The sequence below is a fragment of the Ranitomeya imitator genome, chromosome 8 (assembly GCF_032444005.1).
Source record: "Ranitomeya imitator isolate aRanImi1 chromosome 8, aRanImi1.pri, whole genome shotgun sequence".
NCBI lineage: Eukaryota > Metazoa > Chordata > Amphibia > Anura > Dendrobatidae > Ranitomeya > Ranitomeya imitator.
Genome location: NC_091289.1, coordinates 51,150,436 through 51,177,107, shown reverse-complemented (window position 1 = coordinate 51,177,107; position 26,672 = coordinate 51,150,436). Strand labels below are relative to the sequence as shown.

The 26,672-nt window shown below is 44.1% G+C and overlaps 1 protein-coding gene across 1 annotated transcript in view; it reads left to right on the top strand.

Annotated features, from left to right (window-relative positions):
- Nucleotides 1-23,722, top strand: part of CACNA1I (calcium voltage-gated channel subunit alpha1 I) — a 459,676-nt gene extending 435,954 nt beyond the window's left edge. Inside the window, exons 33-35 of the mRNA XM_069737599.1 lie at nt 5,040-5,214; nt 21,574-21,770; nt 21,866-23,722. Coding sequence (XP_069593700.1) covers nt 5,040-5,214; nt 21,574-21,770; nt 21,866-22,549 — 1,056 coding nt within the window. The 3' untranslated portion in view covers nt 22,550-23,722. The remainder of the gene's footprint in view (nt 1-5,039; nt 5,215-21,573; nt 21,771-21,865) is intronic.
- Nucleotides 23,723-26,672: the final 2,950 nt, after the last annotated feature.

Here is a 26,672-nt window from a genome sequence, read left to right as displayed (position 1 = left end):
AGATCATACAAATGATCAATAAATAAAAGTTCTATTTCTGTTTCTGTAAATGTTTGGCAGCTTTAAAAAAAATGGCTATACATGGGAGCAGTTTGAATAATGTAAAAGCAAAACTGGCCACTTTTGACCTGGTGACAGGTCCTATTTAACTGGCTAATATTTGTAGACAGGGTGCAAAAGTGATTGCCTTCTGTAACCTCTCAAAATTATACCCAACATTAAATCTAGCTCAACATCTTAGATGTCCAATCCAGAGGATATTTTGTTGTTTATTTTCTATTCCTAGTAACAGCTTTTTGACAAATATACAGATTTAATGACTCAGAGTGTTTATCTTCATGATCGGGAAGGACTGAAAAAAATCAGGGATTTTCTGATACCTGTAAAAATGTGGTTTCCTCCAGTCTTTCAGAGAATGCTTCCAAAGGGTATGCAAATCAAGAACAGGTATCAAATGAAGGCTTGCAGAAGTCTGACTGCTGGGACCTACCCATTGCTAAATTAGTAGTGTTGACTATTGGTCCTGCATTTAGCCTTCTCTGAGTTGTAGTCATACATTGGACCTCCACCAGCCTAGGCGCCTGGTCTTGTCACACCTATAGACTATATGTTGGAGAGGTACGTAAATAATATTCTTCAATCGATACCTCCAACAGAATGCTCTCATGAACGCTGTTTTAGAGGAACCCACCCATATTCTTCTGATGCTTTCCAATACACTTACTAATGCATACTATCCCAACGGAGAGCACCTTAGAGAAATGTGACGAGAACATAACCTAACATCTATCACCTATTGAGTGGATAAGTAATCAATGATTATGGTAGTTACTCTTTTTGGAAAACATTTAAGTGACAATATTTCTTGTTCATGCACTCTCTAGTAAAAAAAATGGATTTTTGTGACCGTTTCTTTAAAGTAGGTGTCCGGTCAGATGATATCGATGACTTATGTATAGGAGCAAATAACCCCCACTGATCTGATATTGCTGATCTATCAAATCCTCTGACCGGACAATCACTTTAAACTCAGTACATGTTTTATTCTTATCCTTTTTTGGGGGAATCAGAATCATCCATTCAAATTATGAGGCTCCATTAAAAAACAGATGGCACCACCAGACTCCATCTGTTTTTAATGGATCAATTTTTTGAGGCCATAGTCATCTGAATGTGTCCTTAAAGTCAAGTCATTGTCATTGAGAAAACATTACCAGTTTGTTAAGTTTTGATTATCAGTATGTTAACATTAGTGTTTTTAAAGGTTAATATAATGCCAGAGAGACCAATGAGATCACATTGCATTAGATGGACACAGCTGTAAGTTTTGTTTTGAAGGTATAAAAGAATTAAAATGGTGGTAGGGTGTACATAAGAGCACAAAACTGGCATATGAAACGTGGAATTATACTAATGTTGGAATCTTATATCAAATTTTTGATGCACTATTCCTACTTTGTTCTGATATTGAAATATTAATAACTTGTACTTAAAGGGGTTGTCCACTACTCGGACAACCTTTTCGGAATCCCTGTTTCTCCTTTGTAGCCCCTTAGAAATCACCGAAAATAATTTAAAACTGACCTGAGATATAAGTAAACGTCATCCCCCGATAGGTGAAAATGCAGCAGCTATTTTCTGTACACTATGGCTGACACCCTTCTGCATCAGCCATGATCAGTGTTGGCACCAACCATGGCCATTTAACCCTTTAGATGCTGTTGTCAATGGTGACTGCGGCATCTAGATGGTTAATAGAGTGTGGCTACTCCCTCTTTAACCCCATCAGCATCGTGTGGTCTTGATAGTTGCCATGGCAATTCAGGGCCAAGGCTATAGTGAACTGTTCAGAAGCTAGAAACACTTAGATGGTAAAAAAACATTTTTCATTCCTGTCATGTCACTTTGCATTAAAGGGAACCTGTCACCCCCAAAATCGAAAGTGAGCTAGGCCCACCAGCATCAGGGGCTTCTCTACAGCATTCTATAATGCTGTAGATAAGCCCCCCGATGTATCCTGAAAGATGAAAAAAAAGATTAGATTATACTCACCTGGGCGGGGGGTCCGATCCGATGGGCGTCGCGGTCCGGGACCTCCTATCTTCATAGGATGACGTCCTCTTCTTGTCTTCCTGCTGCGGCTCCGGCGCAGGCGTACTTTATCTGCCCTGTTGAGGGCAGAGCAAAGTACTGCAGTGTGCAGGCACTGGCCTTTCTGACCTTTCACGGCACCTACACACTGCAGTACTTTGCTCTGCAAACTTTGGAGTACTTTGGAGCCACAGAATGAAGACAAGGAGAGGACGTCATCGTAAGAAGATGGGAGGCCCTGGACTGGACCGCGACACCCATCGGTGCAGCGGGACCGCCCCTGGGTGGGTTTAATCTAACCTCTTTTTCTCATCTTTTAGGTTACATTGGGGGCTTATCTACGGCATTTCAGAATGCTGTAGATAAGCCCTTGATGCTGGTGGGCTTAGCTCACCTTCGATTTTGGGGTTGACAGGTTCCCTTTAATTCCTGAAAAGCACATTCAAGGTTAATATCTACCTGAAAGCAGTTTTGAATACGTTGAGGGGCGCTGTTTTTATTGGTATCACTTTTTTTGTTTTACCAATATACAGTATATAGGTCCCCCAAAGTCACTTCAGCACTCAATAGGTCCCTAAAAATATATGTTTTGTAAATTTCCTTGAAAAAAATGAAAACTTGCTAATACAATTTTAAAGCTTCTAACATCCTATCAAAATAAAAGAACATTTTAAAGATAGTGCTGATGTAAAGCAGATATGAGGGAAATGTTATTTATTAACTGTTTTGTGTGGTGTGACCACCTGGAATAGAGGGATAATCATTCAAAGTTTGAAAATTGCTGATTTCAAAATCACTGGGATATGTTGAAACATTCCAGAGTTATTGCCACATAAAGTGATGTCAGATTTGAAAAATGTGGTCATGTCACTAAGGGGGTAAAATAACACTTGTACCCACCTTCGGTGCCTGCGTAGTTCCAAATCTGTTGGCACTGGCTTTCCCAGGAATCACATGACATTGTTATGTCACACAATCCCCGTGGCCAATCAGACCTCTCTTCAGTCTCCTCACCTTCACCTATCACATACATCCGGAGGAAGTGAGAGAGTAATATCAGCGCTAGTTTCCTCTGGGTATTTATCCATGGGATCAGAGAGTGAAGCCAGTGCTAGAGCCAGGACTGACACCGCTGGAACGGCGTCTGCACCAAGAGTGAGTAGAAGTGTTATTTTACAATCTGGAAATGTAGGGATTTAGAAGGGTTGTCCGAGTAGTAAACAACCCATTTCAACATACCACCAGATCACATCAACATGCAAACATATCAGCATGTTAATAGCATATCCAAGTGATCTCCTATATAATACAACCCAGTTAAATTAATCGAGAGATTCAGAAACGTATGCCAGATACAGAGCTTCATATCTTCATGAAATAACATCATTCTATTCCATATCAACCTCTTCTCATGTCATTGTGATGCTGTTAATTTCTTTCATCTCTTTGTAAATGGATATGTCCCAAGAAGTTGAAATTATCCAACCTCCAACAGCACAATTCATCTTTTTTTGGACAGAGTTCGGGATGAGAGATTAATAGACTATTAATTTATTAGCACAAGCAATGTTTTGCTATGGATTGTGGAATGAAGATTTCAGAATTGTGGCCCAGCTGCTAGGATCAACCAACATGAGATCAAGTAGTACTAAAACTGAAGTAATAGGAGATGCAGGTATCCTGTGCTGCTGGTTATAGAATCAAGAAAATCCAATACAAGGCATGTGAGGAAAAGTGCGGTTTAATCTCTACGCGTCTCAAAGTACTCTGACTTCATCAGGTAAAGAACAAAGTATCTTTGCGGTCCTCCTGATGAAGAAGTCAGAGTATTTCAAAACACGTAGAGATTAATCCGCACTTTTCCTCGCATGTCGTGTATTGAATTTTCTTGATTCTTCAACTAGCAGTGCAGGATACCCGCATCTCCTGTTACCTCAATATTACTTTGGATCCTCCAGCCTGGGGAACTGTAGTAGCAGGATATCATATCCTGAAACTCCATTAATGTTGTGTCTCACACAACTGCATCAGGTGTGTCAGACCACTTTACTTACCACATTTTTGTCTGGATAATGCCCTATCATGCTGAATTGTGTACAGCCTTTTCTGTACAAAAAAAGTAGCTGCTCAGTCGACAACTACCTTTCCTGAGTCACCCATACACAGGAAAGTTTGACTCGGCCGAGTGCTCACGTGTTCTCTATGAGAGAGCTCCTGGTGGACTCCTCTGATCAAAAGGATAGCCCATCGGAAATCGGACATGTCGAGTCCTTTAGTCTCCCAAGAGTCAAGAGACCCCTATCCACACTAGACTGTAGTCTCATCCCAACGATATCAGTGGGATCAACCAACATTAGTCTAGCGAACATGGGGTCCTTTAATGTTTGTGGAACAAGGTGACGCCTGATCGTATGTATTTTTTGACCGAAAGAACATATTGTTTTTATTTGGAGCCGACAGCAAGATGTTCCACATGTTGGATGCGCCTTAACTCTACATACGAATGTAAAGAGTACAAATTGACAAAGACACACAGATCCCCACATAAAGTAAAACTATCACACATTTACAGTACATAGGAAGCATTACAATGTCTTGCGTTTTGACCTGGACAACCAGAAAAGCTGAGAGGGTAAAACCCAACCTGGGGCAGATGCATGAGTTATCATTACACTTATTGTTTACATTATTTTCATTCCAAGTTTTGGACCAAATCGTCTTGTCATATTGTGCTTCCGATGGTCCGCTCATTATTTAAGACTGATTGTGGTTTAGACTGCTTGCATATTAATCTATCTTTCATTCATTAAAAAAAAACCTTAAAAATCGTTTTAACATACTTGTCTTTAGTGTGTGATATGGCAAAAAAGATTTGAACATCTAATTTTGTATTACTAATGACTTCATTAAGCTGTCTGCAAAACTCATGAATTTATTTTATTAAAAAGGAAGGCCATGACAGCCCAGATTCTTTGGGGATTGGAGTATTTGGCGAAAACCTGTTCCCTCTTGCAAGCATTCCTGGTTCCCCTACACCCGATCGCTATCTGTGTGAGATTGACAAAGTCTCATTAACCCCAGCAGAGTCGTGGGAGAGTTGGCTCAAAGAAGAGAGCCACCCAGGTGAGGAGTGTTTCTTTTAGAAGAAAATGCTTTTTAAAATGGTTTGGCTTCAAAAGCTTTTCTATAAAATAGAAAAAAAAAATGACTCCTCGTTTTCAGGCAAATTGTAGAACTAACGCAATTCTTGTGGAGTGGCACTGACCTTTAGATAACAATGTTTCTCTACAAATGCAATGTTCCAGCATTCTGTCCACCAAACATACAATAACACGACTTCTATCCTTTCAGGCTTTTTCTCGCAATTCTAAATTAATACACTGCAGTCAGTGCAACACAATGTTTTATTCGCAGAATAAATTGGGTTATTTGTTACAGTTTTATTTCTCTACATTGAAACTACAGACTGGAAACTGACAGATTTTTCCACTGGAGGGAAGAAAAAATAAGGGAAAATGTGTAGTGTCTCATCTTTGACCATGACCAACAATCAGGCTCAAGTCATCAGCCTCTAAATATTGTGCAGTCTCTGGCCTTTATGTGAGAGAATTGGAACTGTTGAGAAGCAATTGTCAGGATTTTAGCTATTTTTAGTAGTGATGAGCGAGTGTGCTCGTTACACGGGTTTTCCGAGCGTGCTCGAGTGTTCTCCCAGTATCTTGGGCGTGCTCGTACACGTTTGTGTTCCCGCAGCTGCAGGATTTGCGGCTTTTAGACAACCTGAACACATACAGGTATTGCCTGTTTGTTAGGGAATCCCCAGATGTATTCAGGCTGTCTAGCAGCCGCAAATCATGCAGCTGCAGGGAAAACATCATCTACGAGCACGCCCAAGATACTCGGAGAACACCCGAGCATGCTCGGAAAACTTGAGTAACGAACACACTCGCTCTTCACTAATTTTTAGGAATTACAAATGGGACATCATAAACTTAGCTTTTCCTTCTAGCATCAAGATGTTGTGTATGACTTCATTGTATAGCATCTTAAGCAATGCTTATTAGGAACCTGTCACCTCTGTTACACTGTCCTCACGGAGAGCACTACAAAGTGGTGGCGGATAGAGTTGAGCGACCTTGACCTTTTTAGAGTCGAGCCGGGTTTTGCGAAACCCGACTATGTCCAAAGTCGGGTCGAGTGAAATCGGCCGATTATGACGTAAAGTCGGGATCGACCGAAACACGAAACCCAATGCAAGTCAATGGGGCAGCATAGTCGGCAGTGAGTGGGGGCCAGGAAAACACCTAGAGTGCCCATTTTAATGTCAAAACCATCCATTCTTCTTAATGAAGCTTGTCAAGCGTAATTTACCTTATAATAATTGGAAGGCATTTGAAATTGGGGGTCATTTGGCTAAAGTTGTGGGGGGTAGGGCTGGTTCAAGTAATTAGTGGGCCCAGGAAATCTGGACCACGTCACGGCAGTGGAGCAGGGAGAGGTAAGTATTTCAACTTTGCAAGTGCTGTGAACCTGAGCAAGCAGGGGGGGCCCACTCGTTGGCATTGGCACTGGCACAGGGCCCCTCAAAGTACAGCGGTGTGTTTGCACGGCGGGGGCGCCTCCCACCGGCAGCAACACTTTTGCGTACTATGAGAGGCCCTGTGCCAGTGACGTCGCCAACTAGTATTCCTCCCCCCACCTGATGAAGGAACCTGCACTTTCATCTGCACCTTCCTCTTTGTCCCCGTGTAAGGTGGTATGGTATGCGGGAAGAGCAACCTGACTTTCAGCAGGGTCACAATGTTGTTGTGTAGCGTGCACGGGGAATGTTGCGTTATGGGTCAATGTACCAGCAGACTCATCTATCACTGGCTGGGCAATGGGCACGATGAAGTGGAAACACAGATATAGGCCCAAAGAAGAAAGTGGGCTAAATGCAGTTCAAAATTGGTAACACAGGAATAACCAGGGGGCATTGCAGTGGAGGACAACTGGAATGAGAGGCTGACACAGAGAGTAGGGCCAAATCAGTAAGTAGTCGAAATGCAGTTCAAAATTGGCAACCGTAGTAAACAGGCGGCACAGCTTTGTTCAGTGGAGGAGAACAGCAAGGAGTGGCAGACACCGATAGTAGGCCCCAAACCAACTAGTACGCCAAATGCAGTTGTTCCATTTAACCACAATTTAATGAGAGCCTGAAGATAGAAGCTCAGGAAAGGCAACCTGGGGAACACCTTGGAGTGTAACACACCATCTCTCTCCACCCCATACCCATTTTGTATGGCCTAATGCAGTGTACTTTTCTACAACTACTAAACGAGAGTCGGAAGACCGAAGCAATGGCAAGGAAACCTGGGGAACACCTTAGAGTGTAACACACCCTCTCGCTACACCCCATACCCAATTTGAAGGTCTAATGCAGTGTAGTTTCCAAGAACTACTAAACGAGAGCCGGAAGATCGAAGCTCAGGAAAGGCAACCTGGGGAACACCTTGGAGTGTAACACACCCTCTCGCTACACCCCATACCCAATTTGAAGGCCTAATGCAGCGTAGTTTCCAACAACTACTAAACGAGAGCCGGAAGATCGAAGCTCAGGAAAGGCAACCTGGGGAACACCTTGGAGTGTAACACACCCTCTCTCTACACCCCATACCCAATTTGTAGGCCTAATGCAGCGTAGTTTCCGACAACTACTAAACGAGAGCCGGAATATCGAAGCTCAGGAAAGGCAACCTGGGGAACACCTTGGAGTGTAACACACCCTCTCTCTACACCCCATACCCAATTTGAAGGCCTAATGCAGTGTAGTTTCCAAGAACTACTAAACGAGAGCCGGAAGATCGAAGCTCAGGAAAGGCAACCTGGGGAACACCTTGGAGTGGAACACACCATCTCTCTACACCCCATACCCAATTTGAAGGCCTAATGCAGCGTAGTTTCCAACAACTACTAAACGAGAGCCGGTAGATCGAAGCTCAGGAAAGGCAACCTGGGGAACACCTTGGAGTGTAACACAACGTCTCTCTACACCACGGAAGGGATGATTCTTAGGAAGGAAGGCTGTTGGAAATAAGCATTGCGCGTCCGAGGGTGATTAGATTCTTATTAGGTATATACTCACCCTCGGACGCGCCCTGCTTCTTTATTTGGAATGAATGTTTATTTGCAATGTGGTGTTGACTTTCTCTATTATTTTGGTAATTAATGATTTTATTATTTTCATTATTTTGCATCTTCTCGGCAATAATATAAAGAAGACGCGACAGGACAACACTCGGTGGATGCCATATGTGTGTTTTCAATTTAAAAAACCTTTCAGTTAACTACTTGCAGGAGAAAGTAATTGTAGCTGGTGGCCATTTTTAGTACTGTACCAGATTTTAGCTGTTTGTTTGTTTTTAATGTCAAAATGTCTGCATTTGATATCTCACCAGTATTTTCTTTTTTATAAGCAAAATCCTTTTTTTTTTATTTTATGATGTTGGTTCAAGGGGTACACGGGCAGCAGTAGACAGGTCAGTGGAGGCCTAGTGGAAGGAGGGACCGCAGACAGGCTTCGAAGCCCTAACATAATAAATTGGGCTGCCTGTAGGCAATTTAAAATTGGTTCCAGGGGAACACGGGCAGCAGTAGACAGGTCAGTGGAGGCCTAGAGGAAGGAGGGACCGCAGATGCGCCAATGTTTCCCCCATACCAAATTTGTAGGCCTAATGCAGTGTAGTTTCCAACAACTACTAAACGAGAGCCGGAATTTCGAAGCTCAGGAAAGGCAACCTGGGGAACACCTTGGAGTGTAACACACCCTCTCTCTACACCCCATACCCAATTTGAAGGCCTAATGCAGTGTAGTTTCCAACAACTACTAAACGAGAGCCGGAATATCGAAGCTCAGGAAAGGCAACCTGGGGAACACCTTGGAGTGTAACACACCCTCTCTCTACACCCCATACCCAATTTGAAGGCCTAATGCAGTGTAGTTTCCAAGAACTACTAAACGAGAGCCGGAAGATCGAAGCTCAGGAAAGGCAACCTGGGGAACACCTTGGAGTGGAACACACCATCTCTCTACACCCCATACCCAATTTGAAGGCCTAATGCAGAGTAGTTTCCAAGAACTACTAAACGAGAGCCGGAAGATCGAAGCTCAGGAAAGGCAACCTGGGGAACACCTTGGAGTGTAACACAACGTCTCTCTACACGACGGAAGGGCTGATTCTTAGGAAGGAAGGCTGTTGGAAATAAGCATTGCGCGTCCGAGGGTGATTAGATTCTTATTAGGTATATACTCACCCTCGGACGCGCCCTGCTTCTTTATTTGGAATGAATGTTTATTTGCAATGTGGTGTTGACTTTCTCTATTATTTTGGTAATTAATGATTTTATTATTTTCATTATTTTGCATCTTCTCGGCAATAATATAAAGAAGACGCGACAGGACAACACTCGGTGGATGCCATATGTGTGTTTTCAATTTAAAAAAACTTTCAGTTAACTACTTGCAGGAGAAAGTAATTGTAGCTGGTGGCCATTTTTAGTACTGTACCAGATTTTAGTTGTGTGTTTGTTTTTAATGTTAAAATGTCTGCATTTGATATCTCACCAGTATTTTCTTTTTTATAAGCAAAATACTTATTTTTATATTTTCTGATGTTGGTTCCAGGGGTACACGGCCAGCAGTGCCCTGGTCAGTGTAGTAGTAGTTGAAAGAATGGACCGCAGACAGGCATCGAAGGCCTAAAATAAAAAAATTGGGCTGGCTGTAGGCAATTTTAAATTGGTTCCAGGGGTACACGGGCAGCAGTGACCTGGTCAGTGTAGTAGTAGTTGAAAGAATGGACCGCAGACAGGCATCGAAGGCCTAAAATAAAAAAATTGGGCTGGCTGTAGGCAATTTTAAATTGGTTCCAGGGGTACACGGGCAGCAGTGACCTGGTCAGTGTAGTAGTAGTTGAAAGAATGGACCGCAGACAGGCATCGAAGGCCTAAAATAAAAAAATTGGGCTGGCTGTAGGCAATTTTAAATTGGTTCCAGGGGTACACGGGCAGCAGTGACCTGGTCAGTGTAGTAGTAGTTGAAAGAATGGACCGCAGACAGGCATCGAAGGCCTAAAATAAAAAAATTGGGCTGGCTGTAGGCAATTTTAAATTGGTTCCAGGGGTACACGGGCAGCAGTGGTGTGGTCAGTGGAGGCCTAGTGGAAGGAGTGACCGCAGACAGGCATCGAAGGCCTAAAATAATAACACATGGCTGTAGGCAATTTTAAATTGGTTCCAGGGGTACACGGGCAGCAGTGACCTGGTCAGTGTAGTAGTAGTTGAAAGAATGGACCGCAGACAGGCATCGAAGGCCTAAAATAAAAAAATTGGGCTGGCTGTAGGCAATTTTAAATTGGTTCCAGGGGTAGACGGGCAGCAGTGACCTGGTCAGTGTAGTAGTAGTTGAAAGAATGGACCGCAGACAGGCATCGAAGGCCTAAAATAAAAAAATTGGGCTGGCTGTAGGCAATTTTAAATTGGTTCCAGGGGTACACGGGCAGCAGTGACCTGGTCAGTGTAGTAGTAGTTGAAAGAATGGACCGCAGACAGGCATCGAAGGCCTAAAATAAAAAAATTGGGCTGGCTGTAGGCAATTTTAAATTGGTTCCAGGGGTACACGGGCAGCAGTGGTGTGGTCAGTGGAGGCCTAGTGGAAGGAGTGACCGCAGACAGGCATCGAAGGCCTAAAATAATAACACATGGCTGTAGGCAATTTTAAATTGGTTCCAGGGGTACACGGGCAGCAGTGACCTGGTCAGTGTAGTAGTAGTTGAAAGAATGGACCGCAGACAGGCATCGAAGGCCTAAAATAATAACACATGGCTGTAGGCAATTTTAAATTGGTTCCAGGGGTACACGGACAGCAGTGGTGTGGTCAGTGGAAGTCTAGTGGAAGGAGTGACCGCAGACAGGCTTCCAAGGCCTAACATAACAAACTTGGGCTGGCTGTAGGCACTTTTAAATTGGTTCCAGGGGTACACGGGCAGCAGTGGTCTGGTCAGTGGAAGTCTAGTGGAAGGAGTGACCGCAGACAGGCTTCCAAGGCCTAACATAACAAACTTGGGCTGGCTGTAGGCACTTTTAAATTGGTTCCAGGGGTACACGGGCAGCAGTGACCTGGTCAGTGTAGTAGTAGTTGAAAGAATGGACCGCAGACAGGCTTCGAAGGACTAACATAACAAACTTGGGCTGGCTGTAGGCACTTTTAAATTGGTTCCAGGGGTACACGGGCAGCAGTGGTCTGGTCAGTGGAAGTCTAGTGGAAGGAGTGACCGCAGACAGGCTTCCAAGGCCTAACATAACAAACTTGGGCTGGCTGTAGGCACTTTTAAATTGGTTCCAGGGGTACACGGGCAGCAGTGGTCTGGTCAGTGGAAGTCTAGTGGAAGGAGTGACCGCAGACAGGCTTCCAAGGCCTAACATAACAAACTTGGGCTGGCTGTAGGCACTTTTAAATTGGTTCCAGGGGTACACGGGCAGCAGTGGTCTGGTCAGTGGAAGTCTAGTGGAAGGAGTGACCGCAGACAGGCTTCGAAGGCCTAACATAACAAAATTGGGCTGGCTGTAGGCACTTTAAATTGGTTCCAGGGGTACATGGGCAGCAGTGTATGGTCAGTGGAAGTCTAGTGGAAGGAGTGACGGCAGACAGTCTTCGAAGGCCTAACATAACAAAATTGGGCTGACTGTAGGCACTTTTAAATTGGTTCCAGGGTAACACGGCCAGCAGTGGCCTGGTCAGTGTAGTAGTTGTAGAAAGAAGGGACCGCAGACAGGCTTCGAAGGCCTAACATAACAAAAATGTCAAAACAATGGTATTGTCAGTGCCAGGCATTGAAGGATGTCAGCGCCTAGACTACACATTGGTGAAGCTGTGAGAGATAATTTTGCTAGTGGTAGAGCACTGTTTGAGCTGGGGGGGGGAACTGTCTTGTGGCCGGCGTTACAGGCACAGGGCCCCTCATATTACAACGGTGTGTCTGACGTTGGGTGCGCACCACCACCGCCAGAGACACTTTATTGTACTATGAGGGACCCAGTGGCAGTGCCGTCGACCAAAAGCGGCCACACCCACCTCTTCAGACAAACAGCACTCTCAAGGGTCCAAGCGCAAAGTGGCGATAGCACGGCCCCGTGTGGGGAGTTTGGCCATTTCGTGAGGTGGAAACATGTCGTATGCTGGACAATCAGGTGAAGAAAATTACGAGATTGGAAAAGTCATTCAGAATAGTCCACAGGCAAGACCTTTTCATAGGAAAGCTAGGTGTCAGCCGGGCAGGGTGGGGCAAAAGATTTTGAAATCCAGTTGTGGTTCATTTTAATGAAGGTTAGATCATCTACATTTTGGGTAGCCAGACGAGTCCTTTTTTCTGTTAGTATTGAACCTGCAGCACTGAATACTCTTTCTGATAGGACACTAGCTGCCGGGCAAGCAAGCTCCTGCAATGCATATTCTGCCAATTCTGGCCAGGTGTCTAATTTGGATGCCCAGTAATCAAATGGGAATGACGGTTGAGGGAGAACGTCGATAAGGGATGAAAAATAGTTTGTAACCATACTGGACAAATGTTGTCTCCTGTCACTTTGAATTGATGCTGCAGTACCTGTCCTGTCTGCGGTCATAGAAAAATCACTCCACAACCTGGTCAGAAAACCCCTCTGGCCAACGCCACTTCTGATTTCTGCCCCTCTAACACCTCTGGTCTGCTGGCCCCTGGAGCTCGTGTGAGAACGATCACGGGCGCTGTGTGCAGGGAATGCCAGAAGCAAACGGTCAACAAGAGTTGATTGTTTTGTTGCTAATATTAGTTCCAAGTTCTCATGTGGCATAATATTTTGCAATTTGCCTTTATAGCGAGGATCAAGGAGGCAGGCCAACCAGTAATCGTCATCGTTCATCATTTTTGTAATGCGTGTGTCCCTTTTGAGGATACGCAAGGCATAATCCGCCATGTGGGCCAAAGTTCCCGTTGTCAAATCTGCGGTTGTGCTTGGTTGAGGGGCAGTTGCAGGCAAATCTACGTCACTTGTGTCCCTCAAAAAACCAGAACCCGGCCTTGCCACGCCACCAATTTCCCGTGCCCCCGGGAAAGCTTCCTCATTAAAAATATACTCATCCCCATCATCCTCCTCATCCTCCACCTCCTCTTCGCCCGGTACCTCGTCATGTACACTGCCCTGACCAGACAATCGCTGACTGTCATCAAGGCTTTCCTCTTCCTCTGGTGCAGACGCCTGATCCTTTATGTGCGTCAAACTTTGCATCAGCAGACGCATTAGGGGGATGCTCATGCTTATTATGGCGTTGTCTGCACTAACCAGCCGTGTGCATTCCTCAAAACACTGAAGGACTTGACACATGTCTTGAATCTTCGACCACTGCACACCTGACAACTCCATGTCTGCCATCCTACTGCCTGCCCGTGTATGTGTATCCTCCCACAAAAACATAACAGCCCGCCTCTGTTCGCACAGTCTCTGAAGCATGTGCAGTGTTGAGTTCCACCTTGTTGCAACGTCTATGATTAGGCGATGCTGGGGAAGGTTCAAAGAACGCTGATAGGTCTGCATACGGCTGGAGTGTACAGGCGAACGGCGGATATGTGCGCAAAGTCCACGCACTTTGAGGAGCAGGTCGGATAACCCCGGATAACTTTTCAGGAAGCACTGCACCACCAGGTTTAAGGTGTGAGCCAGGCAAGGAATGTGTTTCAGTTGGGAAAGGGAGATGGCAGCCATGAAATTCCTTCCGTTATCACTCACTACCTTGCCTGCCTCAAGATCTACAGTGCCCAGCCACGACTGCGTTTCTTGCTGCAAGAACTCGGACAGAACTTCCGCGGCGTGTCTATTGTCGCCCAAACACTTCATAGCCAATACAGCCTGCTGACGTATGCCAGTAGCTGCCCCATAATGGGAGACCTGGTGTGCAACAGTGGCAGGTGCGGATGGAGTGTTTGTGCGACTGCGGTCTGTGGACGAGCTCTTGCTTCTGCAGGAGGACGAGGAGAAGGAGGAGGAGGAGGAGGGGGTGCGAACGGCTACAGACAACTGTTTACTAGACCGTGGGCTAGGCAGAACTGTCCCAAACTTGCTGTCCCCTGTGGACCCTGAATCCACCACATTTACCCAGTGTGCCGTGATGGACACGTAACGTCCCTGGCCATGCCTACTGGTCCATGCATCTGTTGTCAGGTGCACCTTTGTGCTCACAGATTGCCTGAGTGCATGGACGATGCGCTCTTTAACATGCTGGTGGAGGGCTGGGATGGCTTTTCTGGAAAAAAAGTGTCGACTGGGTAGCTCGTAGCGTGGTACAGCGTAGTCCATCAGGTCTTTGAAAGCTTCGCTTTCAACTAACCGGTAGGGCATCATCTCTAACGAGATTAGTCTAGCTATGTGGGCGTTCAAACCCTGTGTACGCGGATGCGAGGCTAAGTATTTCCTTTTTCTAACCATAGTCTCATGTAGGGTGAGCTGGACTGGAGAGCTGGAGATCGTGGAACTAGCGGGGGTGCCGGTGGACATGGCAGACTGAGAGACGGTGGGAGATGGTATTGTTGCCGCCGGTGCCCTAGATGCAGTGTTTCCTACTACGAAACTGGTGATTCCCTGACCCTGACTGCTTTGGCCTGGCAAAGATACCTGCACAGATACAGCAGGTGGTGCGCTAAATGGTGGTCCTACACTGCCGGAAGGGATGTTGCGTTGATGACTAGCTTCATTGGCCGAGGGTGCAACAACCTTAAGGGACGTTTGGTAGTTAGTCCAAGCTTTCAAATGCATGGTGGTTAAATGTCTATGCATGCAACTAGTATTGAGACTTTTCAGATTCTGACCTCTGCTTAAGGAAGTAGAACATTTTTGACAGATGACTTTGCGCTGATCAATTGGATGTTGTTTAAAAAAATGCCAGACTGCACTCTTTCTAGCATCGGATACCTTTTCAGGCATTGCAGACTGAGCTTTAACCGGATGGCCACGCTGTCCTCCACCAGGTTTTGGCTTTGCCACGCGTTTTGGGCAAGATACGGGCCCGGCAGATGGAACCTGTGGCGATGTTGATGCCTGCTGCGGCCCCTCCTCCTCCTCTGCTTCAGAACTGCTGCCGCCTGCACCCTGTTCCCCCAATGGCTGCCAATCGGGGTCAAGAACTGGGTCATCTAATAACTCTTCTTGTACCTCCTGCGCAACTTCGTCTGTGTCACCGTGTCGTTCGGTGGTATAGCGTTCGTGATGGGGCAACATAGTCTCATCAGGGTCTGATTCTTGATCAGCACCCTGCGAGGGCAATGTTGTGGTCTGAGTCAAAGGACCAGCATAGTAGTCTGGCTGTGGCTGTGCGTCAGTGCACTCCATGTCAGATTCAATTTGTAATGGGCATGGACTGTTAACTGCTTCACTTTCTAAGCCAGGGACGGTATGTGTAAAGAGCTCCATGGAGTAACCCGTTGTGTCGCCTGCTGCATTCTTCTCTGTTGTTGTTTTTGCTGAAGAGGACAAGGAAGTGACTTGTCCCTGACCGTGAACATCCACTAACGACGCGCTGCTTTTACTTTTACCAGTTTCACGAGATGAGGCAAAAGAGCTAGAGGCTGAGTCAGCAAGATAAGCCAAAACTTGCTCTTGCTGCTCCGGCTTTAAAAGCGGTTTTCCTAATCCCAGAAAAGGGAGCGTTCGAGGCCTTGTGTAGCCGGACGACGAACCTGGCTCCACAGCTCCAGACTTAGGTGCAATATTTTTTCCCCCACGACCACCTGATGCTCCACCACTACCACTACCCTCATTACCAGCTGACAATGAACGCCCCCGGCCACGACCTCTTCCACTAGACTTCCTCATTGTTTTAAAAACGTAACCAAACTAACGTTATTTGTTGCAGTCACACAACTTACACGGTGAGCTATAACTTCAGTATGATTTAGCTACCCCTTTACAGGTTGGTGAGACCACAGCGAAAATCAGGCCCAATGTTACACACTCTTTTTTTGGTGGCTGCAAATTAGAGAGATGCCCCACACGCAGGACTGTCACTGAAGCACAAATGTTAATATTAATGTCACACTATTATTTTTTTTTTATTTTTATTTTTTTCAGGAACACTTTAGAAACCCCCCAAAAAAAAAAAAAAAGATTTTTGCAGGGAGAATTTAGAAAACAAATGTAACAAACTATATGCTTTCTATGGGCCACTGAGTGAGAGATGACGCACACAGGAATCAGGAGTGGCACACAAGCCCAGAGGCCAATATTTTTCTACCAATGATTGATGGAGTTATTTTCTCTGGTAGATTTTGGAACCCAAATCAAGGAAAAAAAATGTAGGCTTTCTATGGACCACAATTGGAGAGAGAGAGAGAGAGAGAGAGAGATGGCACACCCAGGAGTCAAGACTGGCACACAAGCAGAAAGGCCAATATTAATCTCCCACTGTTTTTTTTTTTTTTTTTTTCAGGGAGACTTTAGAAAAAAAAATAATAAAAAAAATATGATTTTATCAGGAAGAATTTAGAAACCAAATAAAATAAAATGATTTTTTCAGGGAGAATTTATAAAACAAATAAAAACAAAAATAGGCGTTCTATGGCCCACTGACTGAGAGATGACGCACACAGGAGTCAGGAGTGGCACACAAACCCAGAGGCCAATATTTTTCTACCAATGATTGATGTAGTTATTTTCTCTGGTAGATTTTAGAACCCAAATCAAGGAAAAAAAATATAGGCTTTCTATGGACCACAATTGGAGAGAGAGAGAGAGAGAGATGGCACACCCAGGAGTCAAGACTGGCACACAAGCAGAAAGGCCAATATTAATCTCCCACTGTTTTTTTTGGTTGTTTTTTTTTTTTTTTTTTTCAGGGAGACTTTAGAAAAAAAAATAATAAAAAAAATATGATTTTATCAGGAAGAATTTAGAAACCAAATAAAATAAAATGATTTTTTCAGGGAGAATTTATAAAACAAATAAAACCAAAAATAGGCGTTCTATGGCCCACTGACTGAGAGATGACGCACCCAGGAGTCAAGACTGGCACACAAGCAGAAAGGCCAATATTAATCTCCCACTGTTTTTTTTTTTTTTTTTCAGGGAGACTTTAGAAAAAAAAATAATAAAAAAAATGTGATTTTATCAGGAAGAATTTAGAAACCAAATAAAATAAAATGATTTTTTCAGGGAGAATTTATAAAACAAATAAAACCAAAAATAGGCGTTCTATGGCCCACTGACTGAGAGAGAGAGAGAGATGGAACGCTTAGTACTGGCACACAAGCCCAAAGGGCAATATTAATCTCCCTTTTTTTTTCCAGGGAGAATTTCTAAAACCCAAAAAAAAAATAAAATAGGCTTTCTATGGCCCACTATTTGTGAGAGAGATGGGACGCTCAGGACTGGCACAGATGGCACGCTCAGGACTGGCACAGAAGCCCAGAGGCCAATATTAATCTCCCTTTTTTTCTGGGAGAATTTATAAAACCAAAAAAATATTTAAATAGGCTTTCTATGGCCCACTATTTGTGAGAGAGATGGCACGCTCAGGACTGGCACAGATGGCACGCTCACAACTGGCACACAAGCCCAGAGGCCAATATTAATCTCCCTTTTTTCAGGGAAAATTTATAAAACAAAAAAAAAAAATAAATAGGCTTTCTATGGCCCACTATTTGTGAGAGAGATGGCACGCTCAGGGCTGGCACAGATGGCACGCTCAGGACTGGCACACAAGCCCAGAGGCCAATATTAATCTCCCTTTTTTTCAGGGAGAATTTATAAAACCCCCAAAAAAAATTAAATAGGCTTTCTATGGCCCACTATTTGTGAGAGAGATGGGACGCTCAGGACTGGCACAGATGGCACGCTCACAACTGGCACACAAGCCCAGAGGCCAATATTAATCTCCCTTTTTTTCTGGGAGAATTTATAAAACCAAAAAAAAATTTAAATAGGCTTTCTATGGCCCACTATTTGTGAGAGAGATGGCACGCTCAGGACTGGCACAGATGGCACGCTCACAACTGGCACACAAGCCCAGAGGCCAATATTAATCTCCCTTTTTTCAGGGAAAATTTATAAAACAAAAAAAAAAATTAAATAGGCTTTCTATGGCCCACTATTTGTGAGAGAGATGGCACGCTCAGGGCTGGCACAGATGGCACGCTCAGGACTGGCACACAAGCCCAGAGGCCAATATTAATCTCCCTTTTTTTCAGGGAGAATTTATAAAACCAAAAAAAAAAATAAATAGGCTTTCTATGGCCCACTATTTGTGAGAGAGATGGCACGCTCAGGGCTGGCACAGATGGCACGCTCAGGACTGGCACACAAGCCCAGAGGCCAATATTAATCTCCCTTTTTTTCAGGGAGAATTTATAAAACCCCAAAAAAAATAAAATAGGCTTTCTATGGCCCACTATTTGTGAGAGAGATGGCACACTCAGGACTGGCACACAAGCCCAAAGGCCAATATTAATCTCCCACTGTATTTTTATCAGGGAGAATTTATACACCCCACAAAAAAAAATACAGAAAAATGAAAAGGCTTTCTATGGCCCACTATGTGAGAGAGATGGCACACACAGGGATGGCACTCTAGCAGAAATGCCAAATTGCCAATCTTAATCTCCCACCAAAAAAAAAAAAAAAAAAAAAACAGGGAATGTCCTACAATTACTATCTCCCTGCCTGCAGTAATCTCAGCCAGGTATGGCAGGCAGCTACTGTCTCCCTGCCTGCAGTAATCTCAGCCAGGTATGGCAGGCAGCAATAAGGAGTGGACTGATGCACAAATGAAATAAAAAGTGTGGACAAACAAAAAAGATAGCTGTGCAGAAAGGAAGGAACAAGAGGATTTGTGCTTTGAAAAAAGCAGTTGGTTTGCACAGCGGCGTACACACAGCAATGCAGCTATCAGGGAGCCTTCTAGGGCAGCCCAATGAGCTACAGCGCTGAGGGGAAAAAAAAAAAAAAAAAAACTTCCACTGTCCCTGCACACCGAGGGTGGTGTTGGACAGTGCAAATCGCTGCAGCACAAGCGGTTTTGTGGTTAATGGACCCTGCCTAACGCTATCCCTGCTTCTGACAAAGCGGCAGCAACCTCTCCCTAAGCTCAGATCAGCAGCAGTAAGATGGCGGTCGGCGGGAACGCCTCTTTATAGCCCCTGTGACGTCGCAGACAGCAAGCCAATCACTGCAATGCCCTTCTCTAAGATGGTGGGGACCAGGACCTATGTCATCACGCTGCCCACACTCTGCGTTTACCTTCATTGGCTGAGAAATGGCGCTTTTCGCGTCATTGAAACGCGACTTTGGCGCGAAAGTCGCGTACCGCATGGCCGACCCCGCACAGGGGTCGGATCGGGTTTCATGAAACCCCGACTTAGCCAAAAGTCGGCGACTTTTGAAAATGTTCGACCCGTTTCGCTCAACCCTAGTGGCGGACATGCTGATTTCAGCGATCTGTCACTTATGTGTCAATGTTAATTAGTTTCGGAGAACTTACTTCTTTGGCAGCTGCAAGGAGTGCAGAGTAAGGGTATGTGCACACTGTTCGGATATTGCTGCGGATACGCAGCGGTTTTGATGCTGTGGATCTGCAGCTGTTTTCCATGAGTTTATAGTACCATGTAAACCTATGGAAAATAAAATCCGCAGTGCACATGCTGCGGAAAAAAACATGCGGAAATGCTGCGTTGTTTATTCCGCAGCATGTCAATTCTTTATGCGGATTCCGCTGTGGTTTACACCTGCTCCATAATAGGAATCCGCAGGTGTAAAACCATAGGTGGAATCCGCACTGAAAACCGTGGTAAATCCGCGGTAATTCTGCAGTAAATCCGCTGGTAATCCGCAGTGCGGTTTACCTGCGGATTTACAAAAACAAATGGGAAAAATTCGCAGACATCCAACCTACATGTGCACATACCCTAAGTTCTCCACAACTAATTACCATTAGCAAAGAGTGACAGACAGTAACACCAATGCCGACACCCCTGCATGGTTCTCCTTCCTCCCTCATGTAGGAGCACCAACATACTCATTACCCTAGCCACACGGTGACTTCCCCATCTCATGCTTCCTGTGAATGCCACACAGGCTTTTCAGTGGCGCTTGCTCCCATGTTCTTAAAGGGGCATCATGTGCACCTTGAAGATGCCCCCAGCCAATAGCTGGGAGGCATGTAGTATATAAGGCACCCTCCTAGTAAGGAGGTGCCTGAGCAACCCCTGTAGTTTCCTCACAACTCTTGTGGGAAACTGTATGATGCCAGGTGCCCGGTTCTATTCTACTAAAGTTAGTTTGTTATCTTGATTTTGTTCCCGTATTCCTGTATAGTGTGTATGTTACCCTGAAGCCTTTTCAGCAGTTCTTGACCACTGAATCCGAACTGGCAGTATCTTAATCGTGAAGCCACTCTGGCGGTACCTGAACTCTGTAGTCCCACTGCCAGACCCTGAATATAAAGCTGCTATGTTGATATCTGAGCATTGAAGCCGCACCTGTCTGAACAGGTTGTGAATCCAGCCTTGTCTGTGACTCCGATTCCAGTCTGTGACAGTGAACCCGACCCTTGGGCTTGGCAGCTGCAGTACCAGGGGCTGCCTAGGAGTGGTACCTGGCAGTTGAAGCCTGAATCCACCATCAGGAGGTTGAGTGAAAACCAGGTGGCTGCTTAGCTACACCCCTCCTAGGCAAGTTCGGTCCCGTTTCATAATGGGCCCACAATCCACCTGTGCCGCGTGTGACACAACAACTGAAATCAGCAAGTCTGTCACCAAATTATGCTGCCCTCTGTGACGGAGGTCACAAAAAGCCTGCTGTATTTGGCCCCTACATCATCTTAGCAATGCCTTTAGCTGCATGCCTTAAAGGAGTTGTCCGCTACTCGGACAGATTTCCTTTCATACTGAAGAACAATTATTAGTATTGTCTATAATTTAGACAGTTTAGAACAAGAATGGATACACCAAGTTTATTATAATGATAGATGACAAATTTTCCATATCTTACTTTAGTTTAACTTTATGCCAACTCATATTTGACTTTCTTTAGATCAATTTAACGCCATTTTTAGATGTGCCACTTTACTTTTCAATTTCTGGCCGTGAACAAGGTCCTTTTCAGACCTCCACTTTGGTTAATTTGTTTGTATGGGATTATTCCCGTTACTTTCTTTTGGAGTGCTTTGGTTCTTTGCCTTCTTATATTTGGCGGGAAGTCTCCACCATAGAGCCTCCAGTTCTCAACTCCCGCCAGACAAAATCATAATGTATTACAAAGTCTTAAAAAGTGAAGACCTATCTGTTTTAAAATAACAACTACCACTAATAATAATAATAGTAATAATAATATGTAGCCTTGCATTGCAGAATTAGAAACAAGCTTGCCATGACAGTGTTACTAACCGTTTCTTTTTTCACTTCCCATTCTGAATTTTTGCTCCTCTAGTTTCTTCGCAGCCTTGCCCGTCAGACTCATTGATCCCCCTTTTACCAGTGCCTGCAGAGTTCTTCCATCCATCTATACCTAACACAGATTCTGATTCAGAAGAACAAACCCTCAAGAATAGTCTCCCCAAACTTTCTCCTCCAGATTCTTGGGCAACGCTACGCTCAACTGATGTCAACTGTGCGCTTCTTAGGCAGGTAAGTTGTGTTCTAAAAACGTAAAAAAGTGTTGACAAATGTAATTACATTGGGTTTTTTTTTCAGTAAATTATGGAGATTTCCCTTATTTTCAGACAACAGAAAGCAATTCATCCATTGAAAGTGGCAGCCCAACCTCTGAAGATAGCCTACAGACAACTCTTGAGGACAGTTTAAATCTAAGTGACTCTCCCCAATGCACCTTGGACCTCCCTGATCTCCGAGTAGCTCCTACATCACATCGTACCACCCTTCCTATTTCTTCATTATCCATGGTACAGAGGAGAACCAACCGTCCTAGTTTTGCACTTCAGAAGGTTCGCAGGCATCAGCGGAGCCATAGCAGTGGCGGTAGCACTAGTCCTGGATGTACTCTTCATGACTCTATGGACCCTTCTGATGAAGAAGGGGCTGGAGGAAGCCTAAGAGGCACAAGTGAGCCCTCAGAGACTTTTAGTAGTTTATCCCTCACATCCCTCTTTTCACCACCTCCCTCCTTAACGCCACCTGGTGGTGTAATGAAAAAATGCAGCAGCGTAAACAGTCTATCTGTCGCTTCCTCTAGGGTAAGAGGAGCAAAGCAATTTTACGCAGTTGATCCACAGGGCTTCCTTTCAATGCCATCATGGGTGATGGATTTTTACCAAACTTCTGCTCCCTCAGAAACCCAAGAAAGTTGTAGCAGTTCTGCAAAATTACCCGTTACGGAAAGAGGAATTCCTACCAGTAGTGTCTCAGGAAATGTGGATTTTGGCAATAATAGTCGAAGAAACAGATGAGATTTTTTTTGTTTTTGTTTGTGTGCTTCGTTTTTTGGGTGGCAGGTTAGTTTCCTGAAGGATGATTTCCTAGCTCTGTTATGGGTGGGAATAGCCTTAGGGCTCCCGAACAGACCAGCAGGAAACGCTACATTACCTCACTGTGTGAGCCAGCCAAGCAATGCAACGGGAGAGGAGACGACGGGTGACGTTGGCTGAGCTCTCAGGCTCGGAAGTGGAAGAACGGCTGTACTGTAACGAGCTTCTGGGGCTATCACATATAGTATATAATATATATATATATTATTTTATTTATATATATATTTTATTTTTAACCTTGCTTGGGACTTCTTGACAGTTTGTATTATAAAAGGTATCTTTATGTGGCAATACAAATATTTGGTGGAGGAGAGGTAACGGCCTTGACTTGGGTTAAACATTGTTTTTTCTTATTGGTGAACCCCACGCATACAGATCGTCAGATTACATTCGTTAGGGACATCACTTCTGTTGATCAGTCTCTTGTAACCAAATTGTTGACAATCTATTGCAAATTCATATTCATCATGACCTATACTAAATCATGAAGTTTCTACTGTGCCCAGGAGAAATTGATGAAGAAGGATGTAAAGCTGCTAAGTAGGAACGTGCTCCTTACCATAACATTACAGGACGGGCGTAGAATGCAAATACTGGAACCCGATGGAAACAAAGAGTCTATGTCATTCCGAGTCACATGTTACTGCTGGGGTATTCACACATTCACGTGACGAGTGGAGTTTGAGAGGTTGAGTTTTAGTTGATTATCCCCATTGTTCCCAATTACAGTACATACGTTTTTAGTGCCGGTCCAAAATGGAATAAATGTCAAGGTGCATTGACTGACATGTACCGTAAGTGTTTGGTGATATTGATATAGCCAGATAAGACTTTCTCTTTTCCCGTTTTTGCCATATTTATTTTGAGGGACACAGTTTATACTACTCAGGTGCAGTATATATTTAATTTAAGTGACCCCTATTCCTTTATAGACGTGCTTAAAGGGAATCCGTCACAAGGATCTGAGAACAGCATAATGAAGGGGGGTGAGAGCCTGATTCTAACGATGTGTCGCTTACTGGTCTGCTTGCTGTCCTTTTGATACAATCATAGGTTTCTTAGCTGCAGATCTAGCTGTGCTCAGAATGCTGAGCTGTGTATAACCCCGCCCACACCGCTGATTGGTGTGAAGCTGCCAATTAGTGGTGAGGGGCGGGGTTACACAGAGCAGTTGATTATGAAACACCTAGCCCTTCAGTGATAAAACACTGATTTTATTGAACACAGCAGCACACAATCTAGTAAGTGACACATCGCTGGAATCAGGCTCTTTGCACCTACATCATTCAGCTCGTGGATCTACAGAAAAAAACAACCTGCACGTTTATAAAGAAAAATGGGGTATATAAAGTGGTGGTTACAAGCTCTTCATTTTACTAATGTTCAATTTTAAGAGGTTGGCAGTGGAAAACACGCTGGGCTGTGCTTAGGATAGACCATAAATGTGTGATTTGGGGTCGTGTGATCAGCAAAATGAAGAAGCTCTGTCATACGCCTGGTTGGAGTACCATGGACACCAGCACGTATGGATCCACTAATGTTCCTGGACACACATTAGAGGGGTAATGGTGCCCACTGGAGTGTGTCCTGTTCTGCCCAATAATAAGCAATGAAGGATCATACGGTAGTTACACCTACCGGTCACACATCGATGACCTAATTTAATGGCCATGATGACTCATCTTAATTATCACTTTTACAATAAAACATTGAAATCAGTTACATCTTGACAGTAAGGGGAAAAGAAAGGGGTTATCCAGCCCTTTCGGATTAATGGCTTTCCCTAAGGACAGTACATGGGGCAGTCTGGCTCTTTTTCACCTCGGCCAATCAGTGTTTTGATGAGGCCATAGCCGCTATGTGAAAAATGCCGTTTTTTCAGTGTTATATTGGGATTCAGACTGGTTCCAGTTGGCACATGCCGAGCCTCTTCTTGTAGATTCTGCACTTGATATTGCAACGCCGCCTCATTCAGGGGATCAGCTGTTTTCCAAGGGTCGGACCTCCCCGATCTTATACTCATGGTCTATCCTAAATGTAGACAATTAGCTGTAAAAGGCCAGATAAATCCTATATAGGCTGTGACCGACAGTCGATTTTCACATTGTAGACAACGTTTTATACATTTTCCATCTAAAGAATGAAAACAAAATTGCACAAAGTGGGGCGATGATAATATTTTGTACTGCAGATTTTTACTAATTCCGTTTATGAGCACAAACTTACAATTCTTATCAGCATTTTACAAAAATGGTCACTTCTCTCATTACAGAAGGCGATCGTCCTGAGACCTGAACCGATATTCCCCAGATTTTTGTCACCTAATCTAAGAGCGTCATTAAATACAGGCAGAGACCCCGTTTCCAGCTGTGCTACTTACATGGCTGCTTTCTGTAGTTTTCATACAATCATTGTTTTATCAGAAGGAGATTATCACCAGAGGACTAGTAAACCTGCTGCCCGGTAGTCCTCCATATTCCTGAGCTCTGTATAACCACACCCCCTCCACTGATTGGCAGTTTTTCTGTCAATGCACAGTGTACACAGAAAGCAGCCAATCAGTGGTGTGGGCGGGGATCTACACAGCTCAGTATTCAGAGAACTGCTAAATCTGCAGCAGATAAAACAGTGATTTTATCAAAACTGCAGGATGCAGCCCAGCAAGTGATACATCGCTGGAATCTGGCTCTCTGTCTCTACATCGTGGTACTTTGAAATGGAATAGCAAAAACCTGATGGCAAAATCTCTTTATGCGCACTACTAGGACTATGCTTCTAACATTTATGGCATGCATTGTAAAAAAAATGGTTCAGATCACAGTATGGCAGCCTTCTTTTGAAGTAGGTGTGTAATAGCATGGTGCACAACAGATAAGACGTTTTTTGGCTGATAATATTACAAAAATGTGCAGTCTTGAACTAGATAGGCTTATCAAAGCAATGATCTTATTTGATGTTACAAATTAGATGCAATAATACCCTTGGTATTCTACCACCAAAAATATAGCTATTATTGAGTTATACAATTATGGCCGAGAACAGTATATGCACTAGTGATGAGCGAACGAACGTGCTCGGATAACGTGTTATCTGAGCATGCTCGGGTCTTATTCGAGTATCTTGGGGGTGCTCGTCTAATATATTCGAGTCCCTGCAGCTGCATGCAGGGATTACCTATTTGTTTGGCAACAACAACTTGCGTTGCGGGTGTCTACCGCCGCCAAACATGCAGCCGCAGGGACTCGAATATATTATACGAGCACCCCCCAAGATACTCGAATAAGACCCGAGCATGCTCAGAAAACACATTATCCAAGAACGTTCGTTCGCTCATCACTTGTTGGCACCCTTAAAATGATTCCAGAACATGAAGGATTTCTCCCAGAAAGTGTTTGCAATTACACACGTTCTGCTATACACATGTTTATTTCCTTTGTGTGTATTGGAACAACACAAAAAAATAACAGAGGACAAAAAAAGGCAAACCACACAAAAAAATAACAGAGGAAAAAAAAAGGCAAACTGGACATGGCGGATTATTGCATTTATATATTCCAAAGGGTGCGCAATCAAATATTAAGTGCCAACAATTTTGTCCGGTCCATTTTTGAAATTATGAAATTGTGAAATGATGTCCTTTTTTTTTTTCTCAGTTTTTTTTTGTGTTGTTTTAATACACACAAAGGAAATAAATGTGTGTGCGGAATATGTTGGCGCTATATAAATAAAATTATTATTATTATTATTATTATTATTATATTAAAACGTGTAATTGCAATAATTTTCTAGGAGGAATACTTCATTTTCTGGGTGCCAACACTTTCGGCCATGATTGTATAACACAATAACGTGAATAGCGGCTGCGGCCAAGGTGACGATCTTTGGGAATCCCTATGAATTAGGATATATTTCGATAAATCACAACTAACAGAGGCATTTCACTCAAGCACATGTTCTAAACTGTTGTTCCTATCGTTATGGTTTATTAGATGATGAATGCTCACTTTAGTTTTTGATCATTTTGAAAGACGGCGTCCATATGCCG